The sequence below is a fragment of the Betta splendens genome, chromosome 1 (genome assembly GCF_900634795.4).
Source record: "Betta splendens chromosome 1, fBetSpl5.4, whole genome shotgun sequence".
NCBI lineage: Eukaryota > Metazoa > Chordata > Actinopteri > Anabantiformes > Osphronemidae > Betta > Betta splendens.
The window spans coordinates 14,842,281-14,865,210 of NC_040881.3; the positions used below are offsets into that span (position 1 = coordinate 14,842,281).

General features: G+C 41.7%; 4 protein-coding genes across 7 annotated transcripts; 3 read left to right on the top strand and 1 right to left on the bottom strand.

The window, feature by feature from the left end:
• Positions 1–15: 15 nt before the first annotated feature.
• On the top strand, positions 16–7,541 carry LOC114855333 (ADP-ribosylation factor-binding protein GGA1-like). 4 transcript variants are annotated; one of them, XM_041071064.2, is made up of 17 exons: positions 16–156; positions 1,445–1,529; positions 1,870–1,945; positions 2,048–2,146; positions 2,473–2,596; positions 3,128–3,228; positions 3,630–3,710; positions 3,969–4,106; positions 4,181–4,262; positions 4,351–4,461; positions 4,546–4,680; positions 4,955–4,998; positions 5,185–5,372; positions 5,531–5,760; positions 5,873–6,042; positions 6,194–6,304; positions 6,426–7,541. In XM_041071064.2, exons 3-17 carry the CDS (start codon positions 1,931–1,933, stop codon positions 6,534–6,536), a joined length of 1,740 nt encoding a protein of 579 aa, XP_040926998.1. In that variant the 5' UTR covers positions 16–156; positions 1,445–1,529; positions 1,870–1,930; the 3' UTR covers positions 6,537–7,541. The 4 variants fall into 4 exon arrangements, with proteins under 4 accessions (XP_040926998.1, XP_029006321.1, XP_029006314.1 ...); XM_029150488.2 differs by lacking the exon at positions 16–156 and adding an exon at positions 551–690; XM_029150481.2 differs by lacking the exon at positions 16–156 and adding an exon at positions 708–883.
• Positions 7,542–8,547: 1,006 nt separating this feature from the next.
• On the bottom strand, positions 8,548–16,049 carry LOC114855325 (probable ATP-dependent RNA helicase DDX17). The gene is made up of 13 exons (XM_029150461.3): positions 15,726–16,049; positions 15,185–15,344; positions 14,996–15,092; positions 14,636–14,769; positions 13,845–13,910; positions 13,597–13,738; positions 13,048–13,208; positions 12,740–12,912; positions 12,517–12,627; positions 12,360–12,421; positions 12,097–12,156; positions 9,860–10,093; positions 8,548–9,743 (listed from the first exon to the last, which is right to left on the bottom strand). Exons 1-13 carry the CDS (start codon positions 15,776–15,778, stop codon positions 9,256–9,258), a joined length of 1,941 nt encoding a protein of 646 aa, XP_029006294.1. The 5' UTR covers positions 15,779–16,049; the 3' UTR covers positions 8,548–9,255.
• Positions 16,050–16,206: 157 nt separating this feature from the next.
• ntan1 (N-terminal asparagine amidase) lies at positions 16,207–19,387 on the top strand. Its single transcript, XM_029150497.3, has 10 exons — positions 16,207–16,472; positions 16,723–16,825; positions 17,086–17,151; positions 17,253–17,361; positions 17,441–17,514; positions 17,612–17,665; positions 17,746–17,799; positions 17,897–17,994; positions 18,069–18,182; positions 18,453–19,387. Exons 1-10 carry the CDS (start codon positions 16,392–16,394, stop codon positions 18,615–18,617), a joined length of 918 nt encoding a protein of 305 aa, XP_029006330.1. The 5' UTR covers positions 16,207–16,391; the 3' UTR covers positions 18,618–19,387.
• Positions 19,388–19,533: 146 nt separating this feature from the next.
• Positions 19,534–22,491, top strand: LOC114855367 (mpv17-like protein). The gene is made up of 4 exons (XM_029150504.3): positions 19,534–20,176; positions 20,572–20,642; positions 20,925–20,954; positions 21,164–22,491. The coding sequence occupies exons 1-4, from the start codon at positions 19,873–19,875 to the stop codon at positions 21,398–21,400; spliced, it is 642 nt and encodes a 213-aa protein (XP_029006337.1). The 5' UTR covers positions 19,534–19,872; the 3' UTR covers positions 21,401–22,491.
• Positions 22,492–22,930: the final 439 nt, after the last annotated feature.

Below are 22,930 nucleotides of genomic sequence, written 5' to 3' on the forward strand. Positions count from 1 at the left end.
CCGTCCCAGGAATCTGAGCGCTCCCGTCAACAAAACCGACGACTAGACGAAATGAAGTGCCCCGTTGTACAGTAGCAGCCGAGTCATCGGCGGGGTTTCGGTGAGGAGGCGGCAGCCAGACAACACCCGATGTGGCGGTGCATTCATCCACCGCCCGTGAGTCACGTCCAAGACGAGCCTGGCGTGCTATGTGGGGACTAGCTAACTTTCGCAACAGCCCGCATTATGCCCACGATTCACCCACCGAGCATTTCCCCGCCCGACGGCACAGCAGTGCTTTGACCAGCACTAGCCGGGCTAATCACGGCCGATGTCCCGGCGCTGATAGCGGCGACGTCACGTCACGGCCAACAAAGTTCCCGACGCAACGCCGAGTCGGCGCAGCTAACCAGCTGCTGGTACAGCGCGCTGGCTGCACGGTGGCGTCCGGTCCGTGTGGCGAGCGTTGACGCTGCAAAGCTGGTCCGGCGCCGCTACTTTCGCCCGATGATGCCGAATCAGACGACACGGCGGCGGTAGTTTCCTCCTTGAGGTGGATCTCACCGCGGCGTGGATGAGGCGGTGGGCAGTTGGTTCTTTAAAACAACACAATTAGCTAAAACAGTGTGCAGATTACGCCCACCCAGACATTAACGGAGAACAAAGCAGCCCATCGCCAGTCGTAACCTACACCAGCTGCACTGGCTGAAGGTTTGTCGACCCTCCCTCCACAGCAGCGACGCGGTGCGCTACGGTGGCGTTTCGCCGCTCGCCCAACAGGGGGCGCCACGCGGTCCTATCAGTTCACGCGATGTGTCACAAAAATCACGCGATAGTGACACTTAGAATTCCCGAAAGATGGCGGCGGCGCCTCCAGATGAGGCTAGCCTGCAGTCTCGCATCAGTAAGTCATGATACGTTACGATATTGCATTACGTTTACAACTTAAAGCGGGGGGAGGTAAGTTGGGGGGATGCGGACATATAGTCTGGTTTTAAATATGCTAGTCTTTTATACTCTTCTCTAGAATCGATTCTTCAGTCAGTAGATCGAATGTAATCAAATCAAAGTGCAGTTGACGACAAGGGGCAAACTGTCTCATCATCTTATGTGTAATGATTTCCCATCATGTGACCACGTGATGCGTGATATTCGGTTGTAGGTGAGAAAGATGTGCTATTTAAATTAATAATTCAAATAAATGCCTTGTTGTCAAAATCTCGACGCTAAGTAGTTAGCTTTCGTCTGTTTCCTGACCAGTCAGCTGAGCGAACTCTAAACCAGGAACCGTCACTTGTGCTGCAGCCTCGCACTTCATTCACCCATTTAATCACCGAGAACAACCAGAGTCTACAGCTCGTTGATACGAGTCTCGGGCGTTTAAAAACACACGGGATTCGCCTTTGTTAAAGTCAATGTGTAGACGACACACAGGTTTAGTCTAATGAGTGTTTGTTTTACACAGACAAAGCCACAAATCCTCTAAATACAGAGACTGACTGGGACAGTATCAAGAGTTTTTGTGATCAGCTCAACGATGACCCAGAAGGGTAAGATGGTGGTGATTCAATCATATCTAACGTTCATCCAGCTTTACAATTTTGTCTGGTATAACATAACAGTAAGTAAGGTGTTTGTGAAGTGTTTTTCTAGTCTAACATAACCTGTTGTTTGGACATCTTCATATCTGTCTGTCTTTTGAACATGTGCTCTTGGGAGTCTTGTGAAAATGGTCTGTTGTCAAGCATTAGCTTTATCCCATATGCAAACTTTTGTATTGCAATGTCAAGTCAATAATAATAATATTCTGCAAACACGTTCTGAAATTATATCTGCATTTAAATCATAATTCTTTTTTATTCAACCTTTTTATATTTTTCTGTTTATTAGTCCACAGCTCGCAACCAGACTTCTGGCCCACAAAATCCAGTCTCCACAGGAGTGGGAGGCTATGCAAGCGCTCACGGTGAGTGTGACTGTGCGCATAGGCTACATCGAATGCCACTGGCTTTGTTTGAAGGCCCCTCGGTTCAAATGCACTGGCTGACAAAAGCTACATATTTCCCAGGTTCTTGAGACATGCGTGAAGAACTGTGGGAAGCGATTTCACAATGAAGTGGGAAAGTTTCGCTTTCTCAATGAGCTCATCAAGGTGGTCTCACCCAAGGTAATGCTTGTTATATTATATTCAGCCTCACTGGATTCGTTGCAATTTTATATCTGTGGGAAATATTTTAGGAGTTCCTTGACAAGTGAAAACAGAAGCTTTTATCACACAGCTTTCTCTAGGATATGGTCTGAATGAAGTACTAGAATTCACAAGATATTTAATGTTAGAACTACAAATTTTGGCCCTGACTGTGTCTTTTTCTAATGTTTAGTTGCTCATGTCATTCACTACAATATGAACTGACATTATTAATAGCTTTTTTTTCAAAGCTTAATAAATATCTTTAGAGACTTTGCTACCTTCCCCTCATTGTGTCTTTGCAGTATTTAGGTGCACGGGCTCCAGAGCCAGTGAAGAAGAAGGTTTTTGAAATCATGTACAGCTGGACTGTGAGGCTGCCGGAGGAGACCAAGATAGCAGAAGCGTATCATATGTTGAAAAAACAGGGTGAGTGTTCAAGGGACAAAAGAGCTTTAGCTGCAGGTTGTCCCACGTTCTTCATAGTTAGGTGTGTTGTGTCATAAAGGTACCACATTTTGACTCATGGTGTGTTTTATTTTTTTTAACTTCTGTGTTTCAGGGAAGACGTGTTTGTCAGGGTTCTTTTTGTTCCTGATGTTTTTCTTGTTTTAACAAATCCGTTTTCGTCAGTTCTCCTTTTTTTATGACGATGACCCAAAGGCACAAACCTCTACTTCTCTATACTGTAGTACCATCAGAACTCGCTAACTAGATTTAAACAATGTGTGCTGGATTTTGTTAGTGTATTCATAAAATATTTAAAACCTGTGGACTAAAACACTAAAAGAAAACTCATAAGAACTCAATGTATGTATGAGAAGTGTTGAGGACGATTTCACTGCAGCAGTATCACATGTCTCTGATGCATTTACACATACTGTGTGATCCAAAATACAACCAACTAACACTGTGCATTTTTTTGTAAGGTTAACTGTTCGTGTTGTTACTCTCTTCCAGGCATTGTCAAGCAGGACCCTGCGCTTCCTGATGATAAGCCCCTACCACCCCCTCCACCCAGAGCCAAAAGTGCCATTTTTGAGGATGAGGAGAAATCTAAGGTAAGGATGTGTTTAAGACTGACACTGACCACATCACATAGCTTCACAAAGAGAAGCACTTGGTTGTAGTTTATTCCTGATTGGAAAAAAAAATCTTGTAAAACTCATAAAAATAAACAGAACTTTATTGATCCCCCAACTTTATCTCTGTATTTAACCCATCCACTGGGAAAGCAGTGGGCAGCCACAGTACTGCGCCTGGGGAGCAAGTGTAAAGTGTCTTATTCAAGGACACACCTGGTGCTTGAACCTGGGACCTTTGTCTCTCCAAGCCAATGCTCTGCCTACCGAGCCACGTATGCCATTAAAATGAATATCCTGGAAAAATCGCTTGGGGAACAACCATTTACAAATTGTCTTCCTCTTTTCTCTGCCTTTTCTGACCTATCCTGTTTTTCCAGACACTGTCTCGCCTATTGAACAGCACCAATCAGGAAGATCTAAGAGCGGCAAATAAGCTCATTAAGGAAATGGTCCAGGAGGTGAGTCATCTGTTTTATTAACCAAATGTGCTCAGCAGAGGGAGATCTAATGCATTTCTTTACAGTGTAGAATTAAAAAAAAAGTGTTAATCTGTAATGTAAATGCCCTGTTTTTTTTTAAAGTTCTGGTGTAAACTATCCACATTGATGTTTTGTTGGGGGGCATGTCTGGACTGTTCAGTGGTGTGTCCCCAACCCGTTGCAGGTTGTTCCAACAGTCACACAATGATTTTATTTATTTTTTAAATTTTCTTTAAGGACCAAAAGCGTGTGGAGAAAGTATCAAAGCGAGTAAACGCCATCCAGGAGGTGAAGGAGAGTGTGAGCCTGCTGAGCCAGCTGCTGGAGGGCTACAGCAAGGACAGCTGCTCCCGAAGCAACCAGGAGCTCATTAAGGTAAGCAGAGCTCAGCGCTGCACGTAACGCACGCTAGGGGCCCTGTTTTAGTGGTTTTACCTTTTTTATTGCAGGATCTTTACCAGCGCTGTGAGAAGATGAGGCCTACGCTCTTCCGGTTAGCGAGTGATACAGAGGATAACGACGAAGCCTTAGGTTAGTTTACTGATGCCATGAAGCAAGACAATATTTAAATAGCACCTGTCTGAAATCAACATTCTGATAATCCATCTTCTTCACACAGCGGATATTTTAGAGGCCAACGACAGCTTAACGCAGGTCATTAATCTGTATAGGCAGCTGGTACAAGGAGAGGAGGTGGCAAAGGATGGCACAAGCATGTTCTCACAAGCAGGTAGGTGCTCTGGTTGCCAAGGTCACTGATCCATCACATGCATCTGTATAAGTGCACCAACGGAGATCCTCTTTCTAATTTCAGGCAGCAGCGGTTCAGCGCTTGTAGACCTGATGGAACTGAATGCATCAGCCAATGCAACACAGTCGGACCCAGAGCCCTCCGGTCTGACGCAGAGCGTGGGCCTCAGCCTCCTGGATGATGAGCTCATGTCTCTGGGTAAACACAGCTTGCTGCTGACAGAATATGGCTTTTTGAGAGGAACGATTAACTGAAAGAGCTTAAACAGCACAAAGCGGCATTTCCACAAGCAGAGGTGGCTAAAAGCCAATGGAAGCAGGCCACATCTGGCCAAACCACAACAAAGCTAGACTCCGTCATAGCCCCTTACCATTTCGCTGCACATCAAAAACGCTGACAATAAATAGCGACCATAAACTAGAGTGGATGTTATTTTGTTTTTACAGCCCTTTTTATATTTCTGTTGTCGTAGGATTGAATGTAACTGAAAATGGCCAGGCACAGACCACTTCTCAGGTGAGGCTGGGATTAATGTGTGCATTTAACTTTGACAGCAGCGGTGGTGACTTCAACATACCCCAAAATATTTGAAATCAAAATTCTGCACACGGCAGCTTCAAATGAACACCGGCACTGTATTTTTTTTTTTTTTTTTAATCATTCCTTTACTTGAACATTTTTAACCATGGCGTCTTTTCTCAGTCTTCTGACAGCACAGAATCCTTTGCCACATCAGCAGCTGCAGTATTGCTACCGGCTGTGGTCAAAACTCAGCAGGTCCCACCAGCAACCATATCTACGGCTCCTCCCAAGCCCATGGAGGAGCTGGACTTGCTGGGGAAGGCGTTGATGCAGCAGTCCCTGCCGCCAGAGAGTCAGCAGGTCAAATGGTAAGAAAAATAAGAAATTGGAAACATTTGAGGTTCACACATTATCCACCAGCTCCTTTTTTATAAACCAGTAGTAATAATTAACTACGATTTTTTAACATTTGTTTTTTCATACGCATGCAATTACAATATAACTTGTTTTTTTGTATCATATGCAGGGATAAACTCCAGCCTCAATCCAAAGTCCCTTTAAGAGACCTCCAGGCTAAGTCCAGCACCAATTCTAGACCTGCTCCAATCGCATCCACCTACTCGGAGCAGCCTGACACCCTCCTCCTCTCCAGTCTCAGTCTCACATCTGGTGAAAAAGGCTCTTGTACTACTCCTGATCTCTACGACAGCATCTCCCTGTCTGATGTTGCTGTACCCCTGGAAACAATCCAACCTGGTAAGCACAACACAACACAACACTAGGCCCATTGATGAAATCATGGTCATAGGTGAAGTTCTCTCTCTCTAAACCATACTGCATATTGTTTCTTTCCTTTTGTGAACTTCAGGCAGCTTATTACCGGTGACTGTCTTTGATAAACACAGTCTCCGGGTTTTGTTCACCTTTGCGCGTGACTGTCCTCCATCACGGCCTGATGTGCTGGTGGTGATCATCTCTATGTTGTCATCGGCCCCTATTCCAGTTACCAACATCCGCTTTCAGGCAGCTGTGCCCAAGGTGAGTTAATATCTATCCATGCTGAATGGTACACACATACCTGAATGTAAGAGTTGGGTTTAAACATTTTCATTTAGTAATATTTAGTAGTCATTGTACATTCACTGATCATTTTCCACTGCTCTGGTTTTTATGTTTGCACATCATCTAGGTGATGAAAGTAAAGCTGCAGCCTCCCTCCAACACTGAGCTCCCAGCCTTCAATCCCATCCTACCTCCAGCTGCCATCACACAGATTCTACTTTTGGCTAACCCTCAGAAGGTACAGAACATTTGTCACATGTTCAAAATCTGGAAATGACTCCATTCTGAATGTCTCAAGAACAGATCCAGCATTGAGGTGGTTAATGTTGAACTGATATGTTTATTTTTGTGCATTCTAGGAAAAAGTACGCTTGCGATACAAACTAACGTTCAACTTGGGGAACAAATCTCATGATGAATCTGGTGACGTTGACCAGTTCCCATCTCCAAACACCTGGGGGAACCTTTAAAGAGACGGACCACCCTCCTGTCATGTGATCTGCTGCTTCCGTTAGATTTGTGTTGAACTTGCCCTCATTGCTGGCAAAGCAGCCTGTTTAGACTTCATGCATTCCTGGTTTGGTAACAAACTGACAGGAGACCAGCTGTGGGAGCAAGCTTTGACTTTGTGCCTTCCTGTCCCTTCATCAATCTGTTTCCCATGTTGCTTTGCTTCTTTCTTCATCTTCAACAATTCGTAGTCGGTCAAACCGTGGCGCTGACTCTTGGGAGGGCAAGTTTTTACAAAGCATCCATGTCAGGTAGCAACAAATTCATTAACAGTATCACTTGCACAAAGTATCAACTATGTTTAATGTTTTTTTTTTTTATTATTATTTTGACCCTAAAACAGTTCAGTGTGAGCCAAAAACCAAATGATCCAGGGGACATACACAATAGATGGGTGTTGGTATTTTAGGTGTTGAAATTGTTTTGTTTCTGACACATTGGTGGAAGATTTGACAATAGCTGTCCCTTTTTCACGACTAACATTAAGGTTGCAACTACTGGAAATTAGCCATCAGCTGTTCTGTACATGGGATTTTTCCAGTCAAAATGCGCTTCTGTCTTTTCTTATCAAAGACACTAATCTGTGCACCTTTTTTAAAATTTTGCTTTTCAATTCAGCACTTTTCTTTGTTGTTCACTTTCAGGAGATTGAGACTTTTGTTCTTTCAGGATTTGATACAGCTGGGTTTTTTAATGCACTTTTGTTTTGATTTAACAGATGAAACTATACTTTGGATAGTTCCATTCCCTTTACTTTTTTTGGCTGCCCGTATACTGTTGATTGGCCCAAAGACTGACTTGACATCACTGGCATCCAATTGTATTCTACCACATGTGCCTGAGGTGAAATGTTTGATTTTCTTTTGCCTGGTATGAATTTCTGTATATGTACAAATGACCAGTTTCATGTGCTTACGTCTCTTTGTCAGGAAATTCTTTAACAAATTACATGACAGAGAAATGGTTGTATCTGTGATCACTAAGTTGATGGAACACAAGTAATGGGCTTCCTGACTATAAGGCAGAGAGGTTCCAATCAATAATTAATTCAGAAATACATATGCAGCTCAAATCTGTGTAGCTACAGAAGGAACTAAAATGGGAAATTTAGTAAGGGCTCAATAAAGTAGATTTGTGGCTAAAAGTGATTCAGTTTAAGACCAGTGTAAAGGGAAGTGCCACGGTTAACACTGTAGATCAGTCTGCTTAATGCTGTTAACTGGAGATAGATTTTTCATTCATTTAGTACATTTTCACTAGTAGCTTGTCTAGGGCTGCTGCAGGAAAAAGCAATATTGGCACAAAAACTAGCCTCAGCAACCTTCATGCATTGCTTAAGTAGAACATTTTCTGCTTACATCACGCTTTACTGATAACTATGCATCAAGGAGGCTCATACAGGGTTGCAAAGCAAAATGTCCTGAGACTGAAGAATTATAACCAATCGGGTGGATGTTCAACTTAGTCCAAGTAGGTGAGTAAGTGTGGCCAAGGAAGCACATGAAGAGTTAGAAATGCATCAACAAAGAATCATTAATCAAGGTGATGAACAACCTTTCCTACAGTGACTTGTATTGAGTTTCCAATTCAGAAAGACACATGGAGCTGATCAGTCATAGTGCATGCAACGCAGTCACCTTTCATCTTCAGGATGTGTCAGGGTTGACTGTAACCACAACTCATTTATAAACTAAATTGAGTCAGTTTTTGAACCAACACGCATCAAAAAGCAGAACTTTGTTAGGAAGTGATGCAAAGAGTGAAAAGACAATTTAAATAGATTTCTAGGAGGGAGGGTAAATTTAATTTTCTGTTCCTACTGTAAATAAGAACTTCATGACATGTACGATTATCAATAAAAGCAACATATGTACATACTGCTGGTACAAACTGAGAATGAACTAAGTGTATTTAAGGCAAATAAAGTTCCTATTATGGAAATGTCAAAAAAAGATTAATCATTTCAGAAGATACAGATTAGAATTGCTCATTTATTTATTAAAAACTGTAAAAAGAAAATGGTACAAATCTGTGACGAGAAAGAAAAGACTGCTTTAAAAAATTTGAGATACAAATTTTAACTTGTTACAAGACTGGGTAATCGATAGACATGCATTAACATTTAATCTTGTGTGTTATACAACAAACTACTGTACTAATATTTTTTTACCCAAGTTGAGATACATCGCTTCAACATTTAGAGTAATACAAGCCAAAAAAAAGATAATCTGCATATTGATTGAAATATATAGCCAGTCTTTTTACAACAGAACTAAGTCAAGTTAAATGATGTGGAGGCCACTAAAATGACAAACGAAAGCTAAATCAAGACAAGACTGGAATGTGATGATATCTATAGGGTGACTATTGTAAAACACTTTCACCAAGACTTCAGCACATTCTAATTTTTATTCAAGCCAAACCTGAACCAGTTTTAACTAGAGAAGGGACAACAAATCAGATCTACTTCCTCAGCATTTGAAATGAGAACAAACCTCATCCTCCATGGCACATAATCGAGAGCAATAGTATGAGATGCTGGTGACAATCTGTATCAAGCGATTTTACATGGGTAAGATTTCCCTGTTTCCTTTTGCATAGGAACGTTTAAAATACACAGTGATTGTATTAAAAATACAAAAGATTCCTTTGTTGGACAGAGCTTTTTCTTGCCATTTTCTATTTCCGGGTTGCTGGGGGGCCTGGGGGAGGAGGGGGTGGAGAAACAAAAGCATAAGGTGGCTGCCCCATGAAGCCCATGAGGGAGGGTTGTGGAGGAAACTGCTGAGCCATCAGAGGCTGTGGACCGGCTGCTGCAGGAGGAGGAGGCTGAGGCTGGACAAACTGACCTTGCGCTTGGTTCGGCTGATCCTGAACTCCCACACTACCTGACTGGCCCCCGCTGTGAGCGTTGTAGCCCCCACTGTTGCTGTAGTTCGGATACTGGTCTGAATCAGAGCTGAAGCTGTTCCTATGATCCCGACTTCTGTCCCTGTAGGAGGAAGAGGAGGTGGAGCGGTCCCCGTCCCGGCTGTTGCGGCTGAACCCGCTGCGGCTGTCTTTGCTGCCTACTCCGCCGCCACCCGAGCGCATGCGTCGGTCACATTCATCCTGGTACATCAGGTTAGGGTTGTTGGAGCTGCTGCCACGGTAACGCATTCTGCCGCCTACAACAAACAACAAATGTTAAATCGGTGCACTTTAACCTGTGGGTCACTAACTGTGCACATATTTGCCTAAAAGTTGGCAACCGTTAAAACGATGAAAGACTCATTCTTATTACCGCTTCCACTATTGCGGCCTGAGTCCACCAGCTGAAGCAGTTTAGGATTGATGGCCTGACGGGCTTCCTCCAACACCCGGACGAGGTCACGGGCCTGACGCATGTTTCCTGGGGTGAAGAAGGTGTACGCAGTGCCCTTGTTGGTACTGCGAGCTGTACGTCCAATACGATGAACATAATCCTCAGAGCAGCTGGGATAGTCATAGTTGATGACAAACTTGACGTCCTCCACATCTTTTGGGTAAAGAATGAGTGGTTTTACAGCATGGGGAAAGGAAAAGTATGATAAGAAGGGATCTCAGGAAGAAAAAATGCCTCAAGACAAAGAAATTATTATTTTTCCTAATTACAGAGAGAACAGTTATGCATATAATAAATAACTTTCTTTTTGAATGAGAGAAGACGTAGTTTGTTTTTGGTTATAAATTACAATCGTAACAAACAGCAACTTACCTGCTTTATCAGCCAGGTCGAACACACACATTCAGACACATATTTAACTCAGAACTGAACTTGTCTTCAGGGTTTTATGCTCATGTCACAGCGAGCATGGCTTTAAGTGTAAAAAACCACGTTTAGGCTTTGTGATCCTTACACCAAAGGGATTATTGATTAAAATGTGTGATGACAATGAGTCTGTTTCTCATTACAAAAGACGTGGGGCTCTAAGAGCACTGCCGATTAACAAGTCTCCATTTTCCCTCCATGATGGAAGAGGGAAGCCACTTCAACCAAAACGTTCACAATATGAACAGGATGGAGGTACCTTAATATATGGTGAGCTCATAGAGGAGAAAGGGGCGGTGAGGTACTTACCCCCTTCATGTTGTTTTTATAAAGGTAGCCATTCCCCCCTGATCAGTCCTGGTTCATAGTGAGGGGCTGAGGGGGAGGGAAACAGGATTCATCCCTCACCTTCTGCGCACACCAGCAACATCAGACGGGAGCAGAACCGTTTAACCTCATGAGAAACACAACGGCTGGTTCTGTTGCTCTCTCGTCGAATTGCAGGACCCTCCTCAGACCCCGGCCAGGACTGGATCCAGACGAGCCCGCCTAACGCCCTCTCCCCTGTCTGTCTGCTTTTTGGGACGGACCGACGTGCAGACATACAGGCACCTCAGGATGCTCCCAAGGAAGGCTCGCTGGATTTTCAAAGTCTGACAATACTGGGCAGGGGGGATCTTAGTTACCCAAGGTGAATAAGAGAGGCTTTAATCCCTCTAAAACTAGCTGAGCTTCTACTTTAATGTGATTGAGGGGGCAGTGACAGCAGCGCAGACTGTTACAGCTGCCATCTGCTGCCAAACCCTGAGAGGAGAAGAGGGGAGAAAAGAACAATTCGGTCATAGGTATTTTGGCAACTCAAAAGACACTTCACCTATCCCCCCTTTTAAATTTTGTCCAATGAGATCCGTCTTAGCATCCCTGTTGTATCTATGGACCTGAGGTAGCTCAGCTGTTACTACCCAAGCATGTCTGCAAAACAGAAACATGTAGCATTTTGCAGAATGATATTAAATGAGTGACTACAATAATAATTTTATGTGCGGGGAAATGTGCAATAGGCATCAAGATCTCTGAATTTGTAGTGACACCAAAAAGGAGACATAAGAAAGATGTGCTGGAGTATCTGCCCCACACACCCCCTCTGTTCAGGCAGCGTGCCAAAGAGCCCCGACTGAAGGAAGCTTATTAACTGCAGTAACAAGAAACAGACAGTAAACCTGGTGGAACACAAGGCCCGCAGCCTCCAAACTATAGAACAATGAGAAGGTACTTAACTATAGAATGCGTTTTATTCCATTATCCATCTTCTGTATACTTTCCTATATATTAATTTAAGTCATGTACTGTATATACCAAAACAACTCTAAATGTTATAACAGCTTTACAAAAATATATTCATTTTTTTATTTGTTGTTGTTTGGTTGGAATTAAATGTAGCGCATACATTTGCAGCGGAGTTGTTGTAAGACTGCCTGATATAGCTGGTCTCAAAACAGCTACACAGGATACTTACCCATAATTCAAAATGCGTTCGTAGAAAGGAAGTCTCATTGTATTTCAACACATTAAAGTGAACGTCATGATTATATACTTATGTTATTGAGTATGTATACTACTGTATTATTCACAAAACAAATACTATTCCATAACAAATTTAAAAATAGTAAAGGAGTCAATGTTGGGATTAAGAGATACACAGCATGAATGGTATGTGTGAGGAGACATACCCAGACCACGAGAGGCAACGTCTGTAGCAATCAGTATAGGAGCTTTGCCACTCCGAAACTCTGTGGAAATAAATACATCAGTTCATCACATTAGACGTAACCTATGTAAAAGTAAAGCTGTAAAATAGGATTTAAAACTAATACCTATGAATAAGCAACTATTCCTTACTGTTGACTGGACCTTCAGCTACTGTATAGTATAAAGCCAGCCACATTATCTAGAGCAGGAGGGAGGAAGGAAGGAAGCTCTTTATGATTCTTACCCGTGAGTACCCAGTCTCTTTCTGGTTGGCTCTTATCTCCATGGATACACATTGCTGGCCACCTAGAAAGAATTATTAGTAAAGTATGAGCACACGACAAAGTCATAAGTCACTATAGAAGGTGAAAGAATGTTCAGATCTGTCTGTAATTCCTCACCCGTCACGTCTCATCCTTCTTGTGAGATCATCACATCGTTTCTTTGTCTCCACAAAGATGATGGTTTTGTTTTCTTTTTCAGCCATAATTTCCTCCATTAACTGAATCAATCTGAAGAGAACATTAGTAATACTGATATCAGTTTTTAACTATACTGAAGTTCATGTTCTAACATTATCATTGCAGTTAATAAAACAGTCATGCCATTTTAGGCTGCCCTTACTTGTTGTCCTTCTCGTTGTCCATGCAAACATCCACAATCTGCAGGATATTGTGGTTAGCGCTGAGCTCCAAAGCACCAATATTAATCTGGATGTATTCCTTCAAGAAGTCCTCTGCTAGCTGCCGAACCTCCTTTGGCCAGGTTGCGCTCCACATCAAAGTCTGTCTATCAGGCTAAGAAAAACAAAAAAAGAGCAGAAAAGAAAACAGCAGAAACAAAACATACTTTAGTATTCATGAATTCAGATTTTTACTTCAGTAGTCAGTGGTAATCAGTGAGTAATCATTGTAACTAAGCCTTTGTCTTACCCTGATCTGCTCAACTATCTTGCGAATCTGTGGCTCAAAGCCCATGTCCAACATGCGGTCAGCCTCATCCAACACTAGATAGGTGCAGCGCCTCAGGTTAGTCTTCCCTCCCTCCAAGAAATCAATGAGGCGACCAGGTGTGGCAATGCAGATTTCAACGCCTAGAACAATTTAAAATTTAAGTTAAACCTATTAAAGGCTTTGAATGTTTTCCGGTTGCTGGTGAATTTGTTATTTTCTGTGTGAGCATTTCTACAATTCTGAGAATATAGCTGCAACAATAAAATGCGTTGAGTGGAAGCCACAGATCAAAAAGTCAGTTTTATCAATTCATTAAATAATTAGTTATTAAATAGATAAATATATATTACATTTTAACAACATAGTATTAACACAAGTTTTTAGCATTAATTGATTTTTTTATGAATTTCATCAACTACCTGAATTGACTTTATACTTGCTTACTGCATGTTGAGCAATATAGTACCAGTAGTAACAAAGCTGTATCTACTTTTAAGAATCGTCTGTGTTTCTGTCAGGGATACCCACCCCTCTCAAGGTCTCGAATCTGTGGTCCTTTGGGTGCTCCACCATAGACACATGTACTTTTGATTCGGGAAGACTTGCCATAGTCATAAGCAACTTGTTGAACCTGCTGAGCAAGTTCCCTAGTGGGGGCTAGCACCAGACACTAGGAGGAGAGGAAGATCTTTGAGAGTGTTTCCTGATGCCATGATTACACTACAACAAAATAAAAAAAAAAAAACTCAACAACACATTTAAGCATAAGCACTTACGATTGGGCCATCTCCCCTCTCTAGGTAGGGCTGATGATTGATGTGAACAATGGCAGGAAGAAGATACTGCAATGAACCACAAGATTGAAAAGACAAATAATTAGACACAGCTCAACAAGACAAGACAACACTGCTTCCCTGTTAAATCCCCTTTAAATGTCCTGCTATTGTAACGCTGCCTTGCATACTGAATAAAACTATTACTTTTAAACTTGTTCAGCATTTAGTCTAAGGCTGCAACTAACAATTATTTTGGGTTACCTACAGGTAATTTGGCCTGACCAGTCAAACTGACTTATGTCTGTGGTCTGGGACACAGGAATAGCATGCAAATACAGAAAGGCACCTGGACTGTGTAAATCTTTCACTGCTGCTATTTGCTGCTTTGCAAGTGCGGGCATTACACAGCTACTTGACACTCATGAGTCATGGTAGAAGAGTGTCCAAAGGTTAGCACACAAACAATTAATCATACTTAACCATCTCCTCATGACGATAATCACTATGTTCCCATGCTGTTTTACCGTTAAACAAACACACTGATGTCACAATGTGATGGTGCACACTGCCCCATAAGTAGTTGCAAACAAACTAATCAATATCTAATAATGTTGCAATTTCACTCTCAATAGTTCAGACATTTCTCTCTCTGCTCTCTACCACCCGATGACTCACACAAGACTTTTTTGTCTAAAGCTCCAATTCAGATGCACAGAGTTTAGAGACTTTTAGAACATTTACTGCAACAATTAAGGTAATTTCATTAACACGCCATATGATGATATACTTACAGCCAGGGTCTTTCCAGAGCCAGTCTGTGCAATGCCCACCATATCCTTGCCACTCAGAGCCACAGGGAAACCCTGAGCCTGGATCGCTGTGGGCTCCTTAAAGTTCTGCTGAACCAGCACATCCATCACATATTCTGCCATGTAATAAGAGAATTTTGCTTTGTAAAATACATTTTATAAAAATTGCAAGTAGTTATAAGACTAGAAGTGTTGCTTCGGTCAAATTTACCATCAGTTTCAATACCTAAAATGATATTTTGGAGTAGCTCGAGGATGGAGCTTATAAATAGAAACTATATACTGTAGTATGAGCTAGAGGTTCCCTGATATTATGGTGGGTGCACTGTATGGTTTACTGACGAGGGAAGTGGGCGTGGTGAAAAGCTGTGACTGCATTCGGACAACCAGAGCCTCTGATGGTGATCTCCTTCTTTCTACGAAACTCTTCCACGTCATACTGGATAAGGCAGCAAAAAAAAAAACACAAAAACAACAATTATTACAACTTCCCTTCTTCAGTTTTATGAAGGTAAATATAAAATAACGTACCTGACTCATGCACTGGACCTCAGGGTGTTCAGAGTAGAAGTTCTTCTCAAATTTTGGCAGCTCATCCAGGTTCCACCTCTTCTTGCGAAGTCGCTCGCCTGGATTCCCAAACTTCATTGGTGGTGCTCCACCGCGACTGCCCATGGTCCCAAATCTTGGCCTGAGGAAAAAAGGTAAGTTTGTTGTTTTCACTGAAAAATATCAACAAATGTAGCGATGCTTTGGAACATGCTTTAATACAGACGTCTACAATGTACCTTAAAACATGCCCGATTAATGCCCGACCTATTACGCTATGCGGTATAATAATTGTGATCTTTCATGTAATGGATGCGCTTTTTGGCTCTCCTATTGCATTTATTGTCCCATTGCAGAGGACAGTCAACTAGCTTCATGTGTATCAGAAACAGACGTGGCCTTGGCTCGTACCTGGTAGTAGTTTACTTAACCTAGCTAGATGTATAGATAACAGTAAGCTAATGCAACGTTAGATACGCCGTAAATGTGTCTATAGTGTTTCCACACGTTAAGTCAAACATACCTGTCCCTTCCACGGTCTCGGTCTCTATCTCCATAGGAAGAACCGCCTCTCATTTTGACCAGTAACTGTAAAGCTGGTGTTTACGCTAACTGTATTGTTAGCTCACCGTCAAACCTTCGCCGTTGTTTGCGTTGCGGGCTTTAAACTGCTAAATAAACGCCACTTGCGCTCTCTCTAAAGAAGACTAAGGTTTATTATGCGTATAATTATGTGTACAACAAACGTCAACTACGCCAAAACAAGGTTGTTCTTAAACATCTGCTCGATGCGTCATATAGCTCAATGGCTTCGCTCCTTCTTTCTCTCTTTGCCCCGCCCTCTGTAGCGACGTAACTTCAACTACAAACCTTACGTAGCGTCCCCTGAAAGTGACAGCATTACGTACGATTATTCGCTAAGTACAAATAGTGAATTTGATTCGTTTGTGTAGTTCCGCGGCTTAACTATAGGTGGCGCTGTGACATATGCGGAGGGTCATGTCAACATAAATAATGATAGAGGAAGTCATACAGGAAGTCTGAGGCAATGAGCGATTAGTAGTGTAGCACTTATTCTGTAATATAAGTGTATAATATAAGATATTATGCCATAAAAATAGGATGATATTCGTTTCTTTTGAAACAGTATGATATTCACTTGGAGATAAAGAAGATAGCGTAGAAGAAAATGCCATTATTTATACAGAACCGAAGAATTGACCAGTTCAACTCGACAGGGGAACTGTTCGACAAATATCATCATTTAAAGGTTGGTGGCTAAATTTAGTTTGCGGACAGCATCTCATCACTGGTCAGTAATAAGTAAGTAGGCAGTTTGTGGCAGACTCTCAGTTATTTTAGTGCTCAGTACGTTTAGTGTCTATCTGATTCGTCTTACTATATGTCAGTTTGTTTTATGGACATAGTACCTTGACGTGCTATTGTGTAGAAGAATCACCATTCAAACAAAACTTACGAAAGTCTTCATTGCTAAATGTTGTGTCCTCTTCCACCCACAGGAGAGTGCCAGAACGTTTCGCTCCAAGCCACCTGCTAACGTTGACCCCAAGTGCCTTTTGTATGTCCAACAAAGAGAGTTTGCTGCAACAACACCAGCAGACAGTGAGTAAGCCCTGTGATAATAATCGGACAATCAGCATAATTTATCTCAGATCCTCAATCAAATGTTAGGTTAGGTTAAATGTTGGTGCTGTTCTTTTACTTAATGCAATTAAAACCATCAGCAAACTGCAAATGTAGTTCCCAAGAATAGGCCCCTGTCATTTGCATTGATGGAACCACTGCATATATGACACTTATTTCATGAGACCTTGTGGTGACCATTGTCGTTCATACCGAGAACTCATGCGGGTCTTTTACAGAATGGGTGTCAGTTATTGGCTCTGATGATGCCACCACCTGCCATTTGGTTGTGCTACGACATACAGGTGACTATGTTTGTTTTATTAAATACATGTCCTCATTTCCCATTGTATGAAGTTAGAGATTAACATTTTTAATGTCTATTATGATCAATCAATTTTCTTAGGGAGTGGAGCTGTCTGTCTCGCTCACTGTGATGGTTCCAGCACTTGGTCTGAAGTACTATTACTTATGAAATCTGTTGCATCCTTAAGTAATGCCAATGAAGAGGGCAGGTATGAAACACAAACACACTGTCACTATATATTACAAGCAAGAATGTCGTTTTCATTTTATTTGCTTTTTATTACGCAGACTTGAGGTTCATCTTGTTGGTGGATTTAATGATGAGTCAAAGACATCTCATAAACTCAGCCTTAATATACTGGGTATAGACATTTCAGTTATTTCATGACCATTTGTGATATTATGCTGACAATGTTTAAGTCTTGCCTAACATGAAAAAACATTCTTTTCACTTTGCAGCTGCCTTTCATAAACAGAAAGAGGATATTCATCTGGAAACATGTTGCATCACAGGTAAAGCGCTAATGTGTGACATTTTATTACAGTTTGGATAATGGGAATATTACTTTTACTAATAATAATTTGTTTCTTAGAAATGAATGACGTTGTTGTTGATGGAACTCACAGACCTATAGTATATGGAATAGGTAAGGGGAAAATTGATGATTAAGGAGGATGCAATTGTCATAGAATGTGAGATCTGAGTTTGTGTTTCATACTTGTATGTGTACTGGTTGTACACAGGTGTTGATGTCAAAAAAGGCGACGTGTTTCCTGCGTCATTCTCCTATAAAGGACCTGCAGAAGAGCTACGGTCAGCACGAACTTTTACTGGTGGACAGGTAATCTAGACTGCAAAGTGTCTGAAGTGTTCTTAATGCAAAGATCAATATTACAGTTTTCCTTTGCCTTGCAGATGGCTGACATATATGACTCAAGTCAGGGATATGTAAAAATTGGACCCTGCAAGTGGTCTCCAAATTTGGATATTGCCATCTGGTTATCACAAGATGATGACACAATATTAAAGGTAAAAGTATAGGACTTGACAATTAATGTACAGCCCAGATAAAATGTTGTATTTTGTTACAGGTTGTAATTGTCTAATATCTAAACATGCTGTGATTAATGTTTTTACATCTAGCATATAAGTGGAAAAGGGGAAACTAACTTTTGCACACAACCATACATAAACTATTACTTCTTAAACATTTCTTTTAAATTCAGGAATTATGTTATGACACAAAGCACTTTAATAAGAAAACAGACAACTCTGGTATTACTTTCCTTTACTGCACAGTACCTGTCCACCTCCCCTATGGCTGAGCCACCATACTTTGTCCAGCACATGAAGTCCACCATCCAGTTCATCTTACAGCACCCGAGCACTGACAGCCTGTTTCCTGCAGGGCAGCCACAGCTCTACCACAGGACCGAGAGGGGGGAATGGGAGAGGGTTGTCTAATAATTTGTTTTCAAAGAACCTTACTTGGAATCTGTCTCGTTTTGCCTCTCGGCTCAGTGGATACACTGTGACCCTTTTATCCAAACCTTGTTTTATGTTCCATGTGTCTTAACTAGCAGGTGACCAAAGTCTGGTCCATACAGTATGTGCGATAAATGGCTCTCCTCACACAGTTGGCTGGTCCATTAAGGAGAGTAGAGGAAGTGATTTTGACTTTGCCTCTAATTGTAACTCCATGTCATAACATTGTAAAAATCTTCTGTCACAATTTCTTTAGTATTTAAATTACATCAGTTAAGTTGACACACAATAAAAATCAACTGGCATATATTTTCCTGTTCAGCTGCTGACAAACTTTAAACGAACATGGGAATTATGAACTAAACAAAAGGCTAAAATCTTAAAATACCAACAATCTGATCCTGAAATATAGATATTGAAAGAAGAACTACAGACAATATTGTTCTTTTTGCACCTTGTTGACAACAGCAAAAAAAAGAATATCTCTGTATTGCTGAGCAAAGTTTGTCATAAATCAACTCATTCTGATAGGATGGTAACATAACATCTTTGCTTTGAATGTCTCATAAATGCATGTGTTTAAGAACCTTCTGAGTGACACTCCCAGTTTTGTCTTTTTTGAAAAATCCAAACAGTATTATCTGCTACTTTTCAAGCCTTTTGTTTGTGGTGTCCATGGAGTTGCAAGGTGCTTGAGTGCAACTTCATACTAATGTAATTGTTGCAAAATAAATATAACTGCACGTGTACATTGAGAATGTATATACATTTATTTCTATAGAGCAATAGTGAGGAGTTTAAATAACGTATATTACTTCACATCAGAACCAATAAATAGGCCGGACCTGTGTTCAACTCGTCAATGTTATTTCCCGCAGCCAAAGCAAACACGTGAAGCGGCTCGTTGACGTGTGACATTTTCCACGCCCACACAGGCTGCAGCTCTAACACATAAAGGGGCGTGTTCGTCTTACAGCTACAGAACCGCCCGGCAGGGCGTGGGTTCGCACTTTGGATACTACGCAAGCGACTGTGCTTTCTAAAAAAGTATATCAGTTAATTACATACGAAACATAATCAGTTTATCGTTGAGAAGCGTCGTACGGGACACTGACATGTATAGTATTAGCGGTGCGGCAAAGACTAGACCAGATAACATTTTGCTATTTAGCTGTAAGAGCTTCACATTACGCAAGTTTATACCGGGCCGTTTACCGGCGCAGTAACTAAAATAATGCGGAATGCGTTCGTGAGACACGTCCGTCGCTTTCCGTGGTTCACCAACGTCACGCTGTACGGCTGTCTGTTCGCCGGAGGGGACTTCGTCCACCAGTGGTTTTCTCGCGGCGACCGGATGGACTGGGGCCACACGCGAAACGTCGCCCTGGTCGCGTTCAGTTTCCATGGCAACTTCAATTTCTTCTGGATGCGCTTCCTGGAGCGCAGGTTTCCCGGGAAGTCCGTCGGGATGTTGATGAGGAAACTGGTGCTGGACCAGACGGCCGCGGCCCCACTGGCCACCACCGTCTTCTACACAGGTACCCGTCACCGTGAAGCCTGATCCACGTCTGTCTGCGCTCGAAGCGTCAGCCCGTCGAACAAGTTAGGCTTCATGCGGGACTGGGTTCATGACCTGAACGTTACGGCTGCGCCTGTTCGTCACCTTAGTAACTCACTAATGACAAAATGACCCACACCGGCACTGTGAGAAACCTGATCTCGCCTGCATTATGAAATGCCAAAACTGTACAAATTTGGAACATCCGCTTTAATCTCCTACTAACACTCCTAACACATTATTTGCACTGATACTGTTGTTACTCAATAGATATGTGTTGCAACATGTGGACCAGTGGAACAGCAGTATCGAAGCGTGTGTTTACATACTGATACAGATAAAACCTTTGCTGCTCTTGTTTTGCGTCTCTACCAGGTGTCAGCTTCTTGGAGGGCAAAGAGGACGTGATGGACGACTGGAGAAAGAAATTCCTAAATACTTATAAGGTAGGAGACGGATTCAGAGTGATGGATTGGACACTGATTTGTGTGTTAACCTGCCTCTTCAAATCGAAATTGGAGCGGTTTGCTTTAATGACTTCATGCTGAGTGTTCCTCTGGCCCCATGTACACACTGTGTATTGTGTGTCTATGTGTTCCATGGTTTTGTGGATCCATTATCAGTTTTTGATTCCTACCAAGTGATGCTTCTAACTACTTACCAGGTTTTCGTCAATATTTAATGAGTCTATAAATATTGGTGTGCTTTCCTACGCTTTCTACTTTCAGACTGGGCTCATGTTCTGGCCATTCATGCAGGTAAAAATCAACATTTTATGTGTAAATGTTCATCTCTGACTTTGAGGAACTGCTGTGTGTACAGTGAAGTTGATTTATTGCATAAACAAGGTTAAACCCTCTGACCACTTTAGACAATACAGTTGCATAGAAAATCTTTCTTTACCAAACCTTTCTTAAAATTTGAAGTAATTATTTACAGAGATATTGTGATTCCTGCCCCCCTCCAGTTTCTAAACTTTGCGCTGGTGCCTCTGTACATGAGGACTAGCTTCACTGGCTGCTGCGCCTTCGTCTGGGCCACCTTCCTTTGCTTCTCGCTGCAGAGCGGGGACGGCACCGCCGGCGCTGCCCTGGTGTGGCTGTTCCCCTCCAAAGGGAATGATGCAGAAGCGACTGTGGAGTCTGAAGACAAAGTAGCGGATGCCAAAGATGAAATGGCAGCATCTAAATCAGCCCCAAACTGAAAGACGGTGGAGAAAATAGAGGACACAGGTACAAGTGGTCCAGGCGACAGTCACTGTATACTGCTGCTGTCTTGTTACCACACTATCACTGCCACGAACCGAGGTTAAAGTTTCCCAAGGTTCAAGCCAAAATTGTGATACGTTGGGAACCTGCCTCCAGCAAAAGGATGGTGTACAGGACAGTTTCACACAGTTTGCTTCTACAGAGGATTGTTTCTCATCAGGTTGTTTTTCTAAATGCAGTGTATAGAACAGATGACTCTTGTTATTCAGTTGGACCAACGATCCCGTAATATATGCTGAGATCGTTTGTGACAGAATGACTAGTTTCTGGGTGCCATGGTTTCTTTTTACACTTTGATTATACAAGTGCCAAAATATATGAAACACACTACACAGATTAAGTCTATTATATTCATAGTTTTATTAGTAATGTATGAATACTTATTAACAAGGACAATATCCAAATTGGATTTCAAGTTCACCAAACCACACAAAAAAACTTTTCACATAAATTTTAGTAATAAACATACTACTGAACATTACTGCAGGTTTGTTTATTACTTGAATATGGAAATGTTGACAGCCTGTTGTAATTATGTTAGTGTGTGATGATGTCTGCTGTATCTCTTTGCATGTTTTCTTGATTCCTTAATTCCATTTGATGGTGCAAACATTTTTTTAAATCTTTGGGATATTTTGTAAAAATCGGTTGCTTCTGTAAAGAGAGATGTAATTACTATGAAAATGTTAAGGCAAGCCTGTTTGAATCGGGTACAGAAACTCAGCGTGATGTTCACAGCTGTTTGATATTTTATCAGGCGTATTGGATTCTTGTGTATGTTTAGATGAGTACTAAAGTATTTAAATGATCCGTTATTATTTCTATTATTTTTGTGGTTCTATGTTTAAGTCACTGATTCTCAACGTTTGTCATATCAGCAGCTGATCCATACAAATCTATGTGCCTAATTAGCGACATTTACTAAGAAGATGGTTGATTGTGATGCATGGAAAGTATTTAACATTTTGCACTACGAATTAGATAAAGAACTGTAATATTTATTATTTAATAAATTAATAATATACCACTTGTGCTTTTATTTTGCTTTTGTTAAGCATAGTTTAACATGAGCACAGTATGTGTGTAACACCTGTACATTTTTTTTGCCCTAAGAGCTAATTAAACTTAAGGTCTTAATTGTAATAGTAGCATGTGGAAACACCTGTTCAACCACTGGCTTTCATGACATGACTACTGCATTAGTCTTCCTTTATCCATCCATCATCTGAACTGCTTGTCCTCTTGAGAGCCACAGGGTGCTGGAATGCATCCCAGCTGTCATTGGATGGGAGATGAGATGGTGCTGGACAGGTCATCAGTCCATCACAGGGCCACACACAGACAGATCCTTCACATTTGCACCTACGGGCAGTTCAGAGTTTTGAATTAACCTGACTGACAAACTTCACATAGAAAGACACCTGGCTCCCATGTTCCCCATGTTCTACTTTGTTAAATATTTTTAA

Coding starts and splice junctions, on each gene's coding strand:
- LOC114855367 (XM_029150504.3), top strand. CDS start 19,873: ATGCGGAATGCGTTCGTGAGACACGTCCGTCGCTTTCCGTGGTTCACC. Junction 20,177..20,571: donor CACCACCGTCTTCTACACAG/GTACCCGTCACC, acceptor CGTCTCTACCAG/GTGTCAGCTTCTTGGAGGGC. Junction 20,643..20,924: donor AATTCCTAAATACTTATAAG/GTAGGAGACGGA, acceptor TTCTACTTTCAG/ACTGGGCTCATGTTCTGGCC.
- ntan1 (XM_029150497.3), top strand. CDS start 16,392: ATGCCATTATTTATACAGAACCGAAGAATTGACCAGTTCAACTCGACA. Junction 16,826..17,085: donor TGCAACAACACCAGCAGACA/GTGAGTAAGCCC, acceptor GGTCTTTTACAG/AATGGGTGTCAGTTATTGGC. Junction 17,666..17,745: donor GGAAACATGTTGCATCACAG/GTAAAGCGCTAA, acceptor TTTGTTTCTTAG/AAATGAATGACGTTGTTGTT.
- LOC114855325 (XM_029150461.3), bottom strand. CDS start 15,778: ATGAGAGGCGGTTCTTCCTATGGAGATAGAGACCGAGACCGTGGAAGG. Junction 12,628..12,739: donor GACAACGAGAAGGACAACAA/GTAAGGGCAGCC, acceptor TGTTCTCTTCAG/ATTGATTCAGTTAATGGAGG. Junction 12,422..12,516: donor AGAAGGATGAGACGTGACGG/GTGAGGAATTAC, acceptor AATTCTTTCTAG/GTGGCCAGCAATGTGTATCC.
- LOC114855333 (XM_029150473.2), top strand. CDS start 891: ATGATACGTTACGATATTGCATTACGTTTACAACTTAAAGCGGGGGGA. Junction 5,373..5,530: donor GAGAGTCAGCAGGTCAAATG/GTAAGAAAAATA, acceptor TATCATATGCAG/GGATAAACTCCAGCCTCAAT. Junction 6,043..6,193: donor TTCAGGCAGCTGTGCCCAAG/GTGAGTTAATAT, acceptor CACATCATCTAG/GTGATGAAAGTAAAGCTGCA.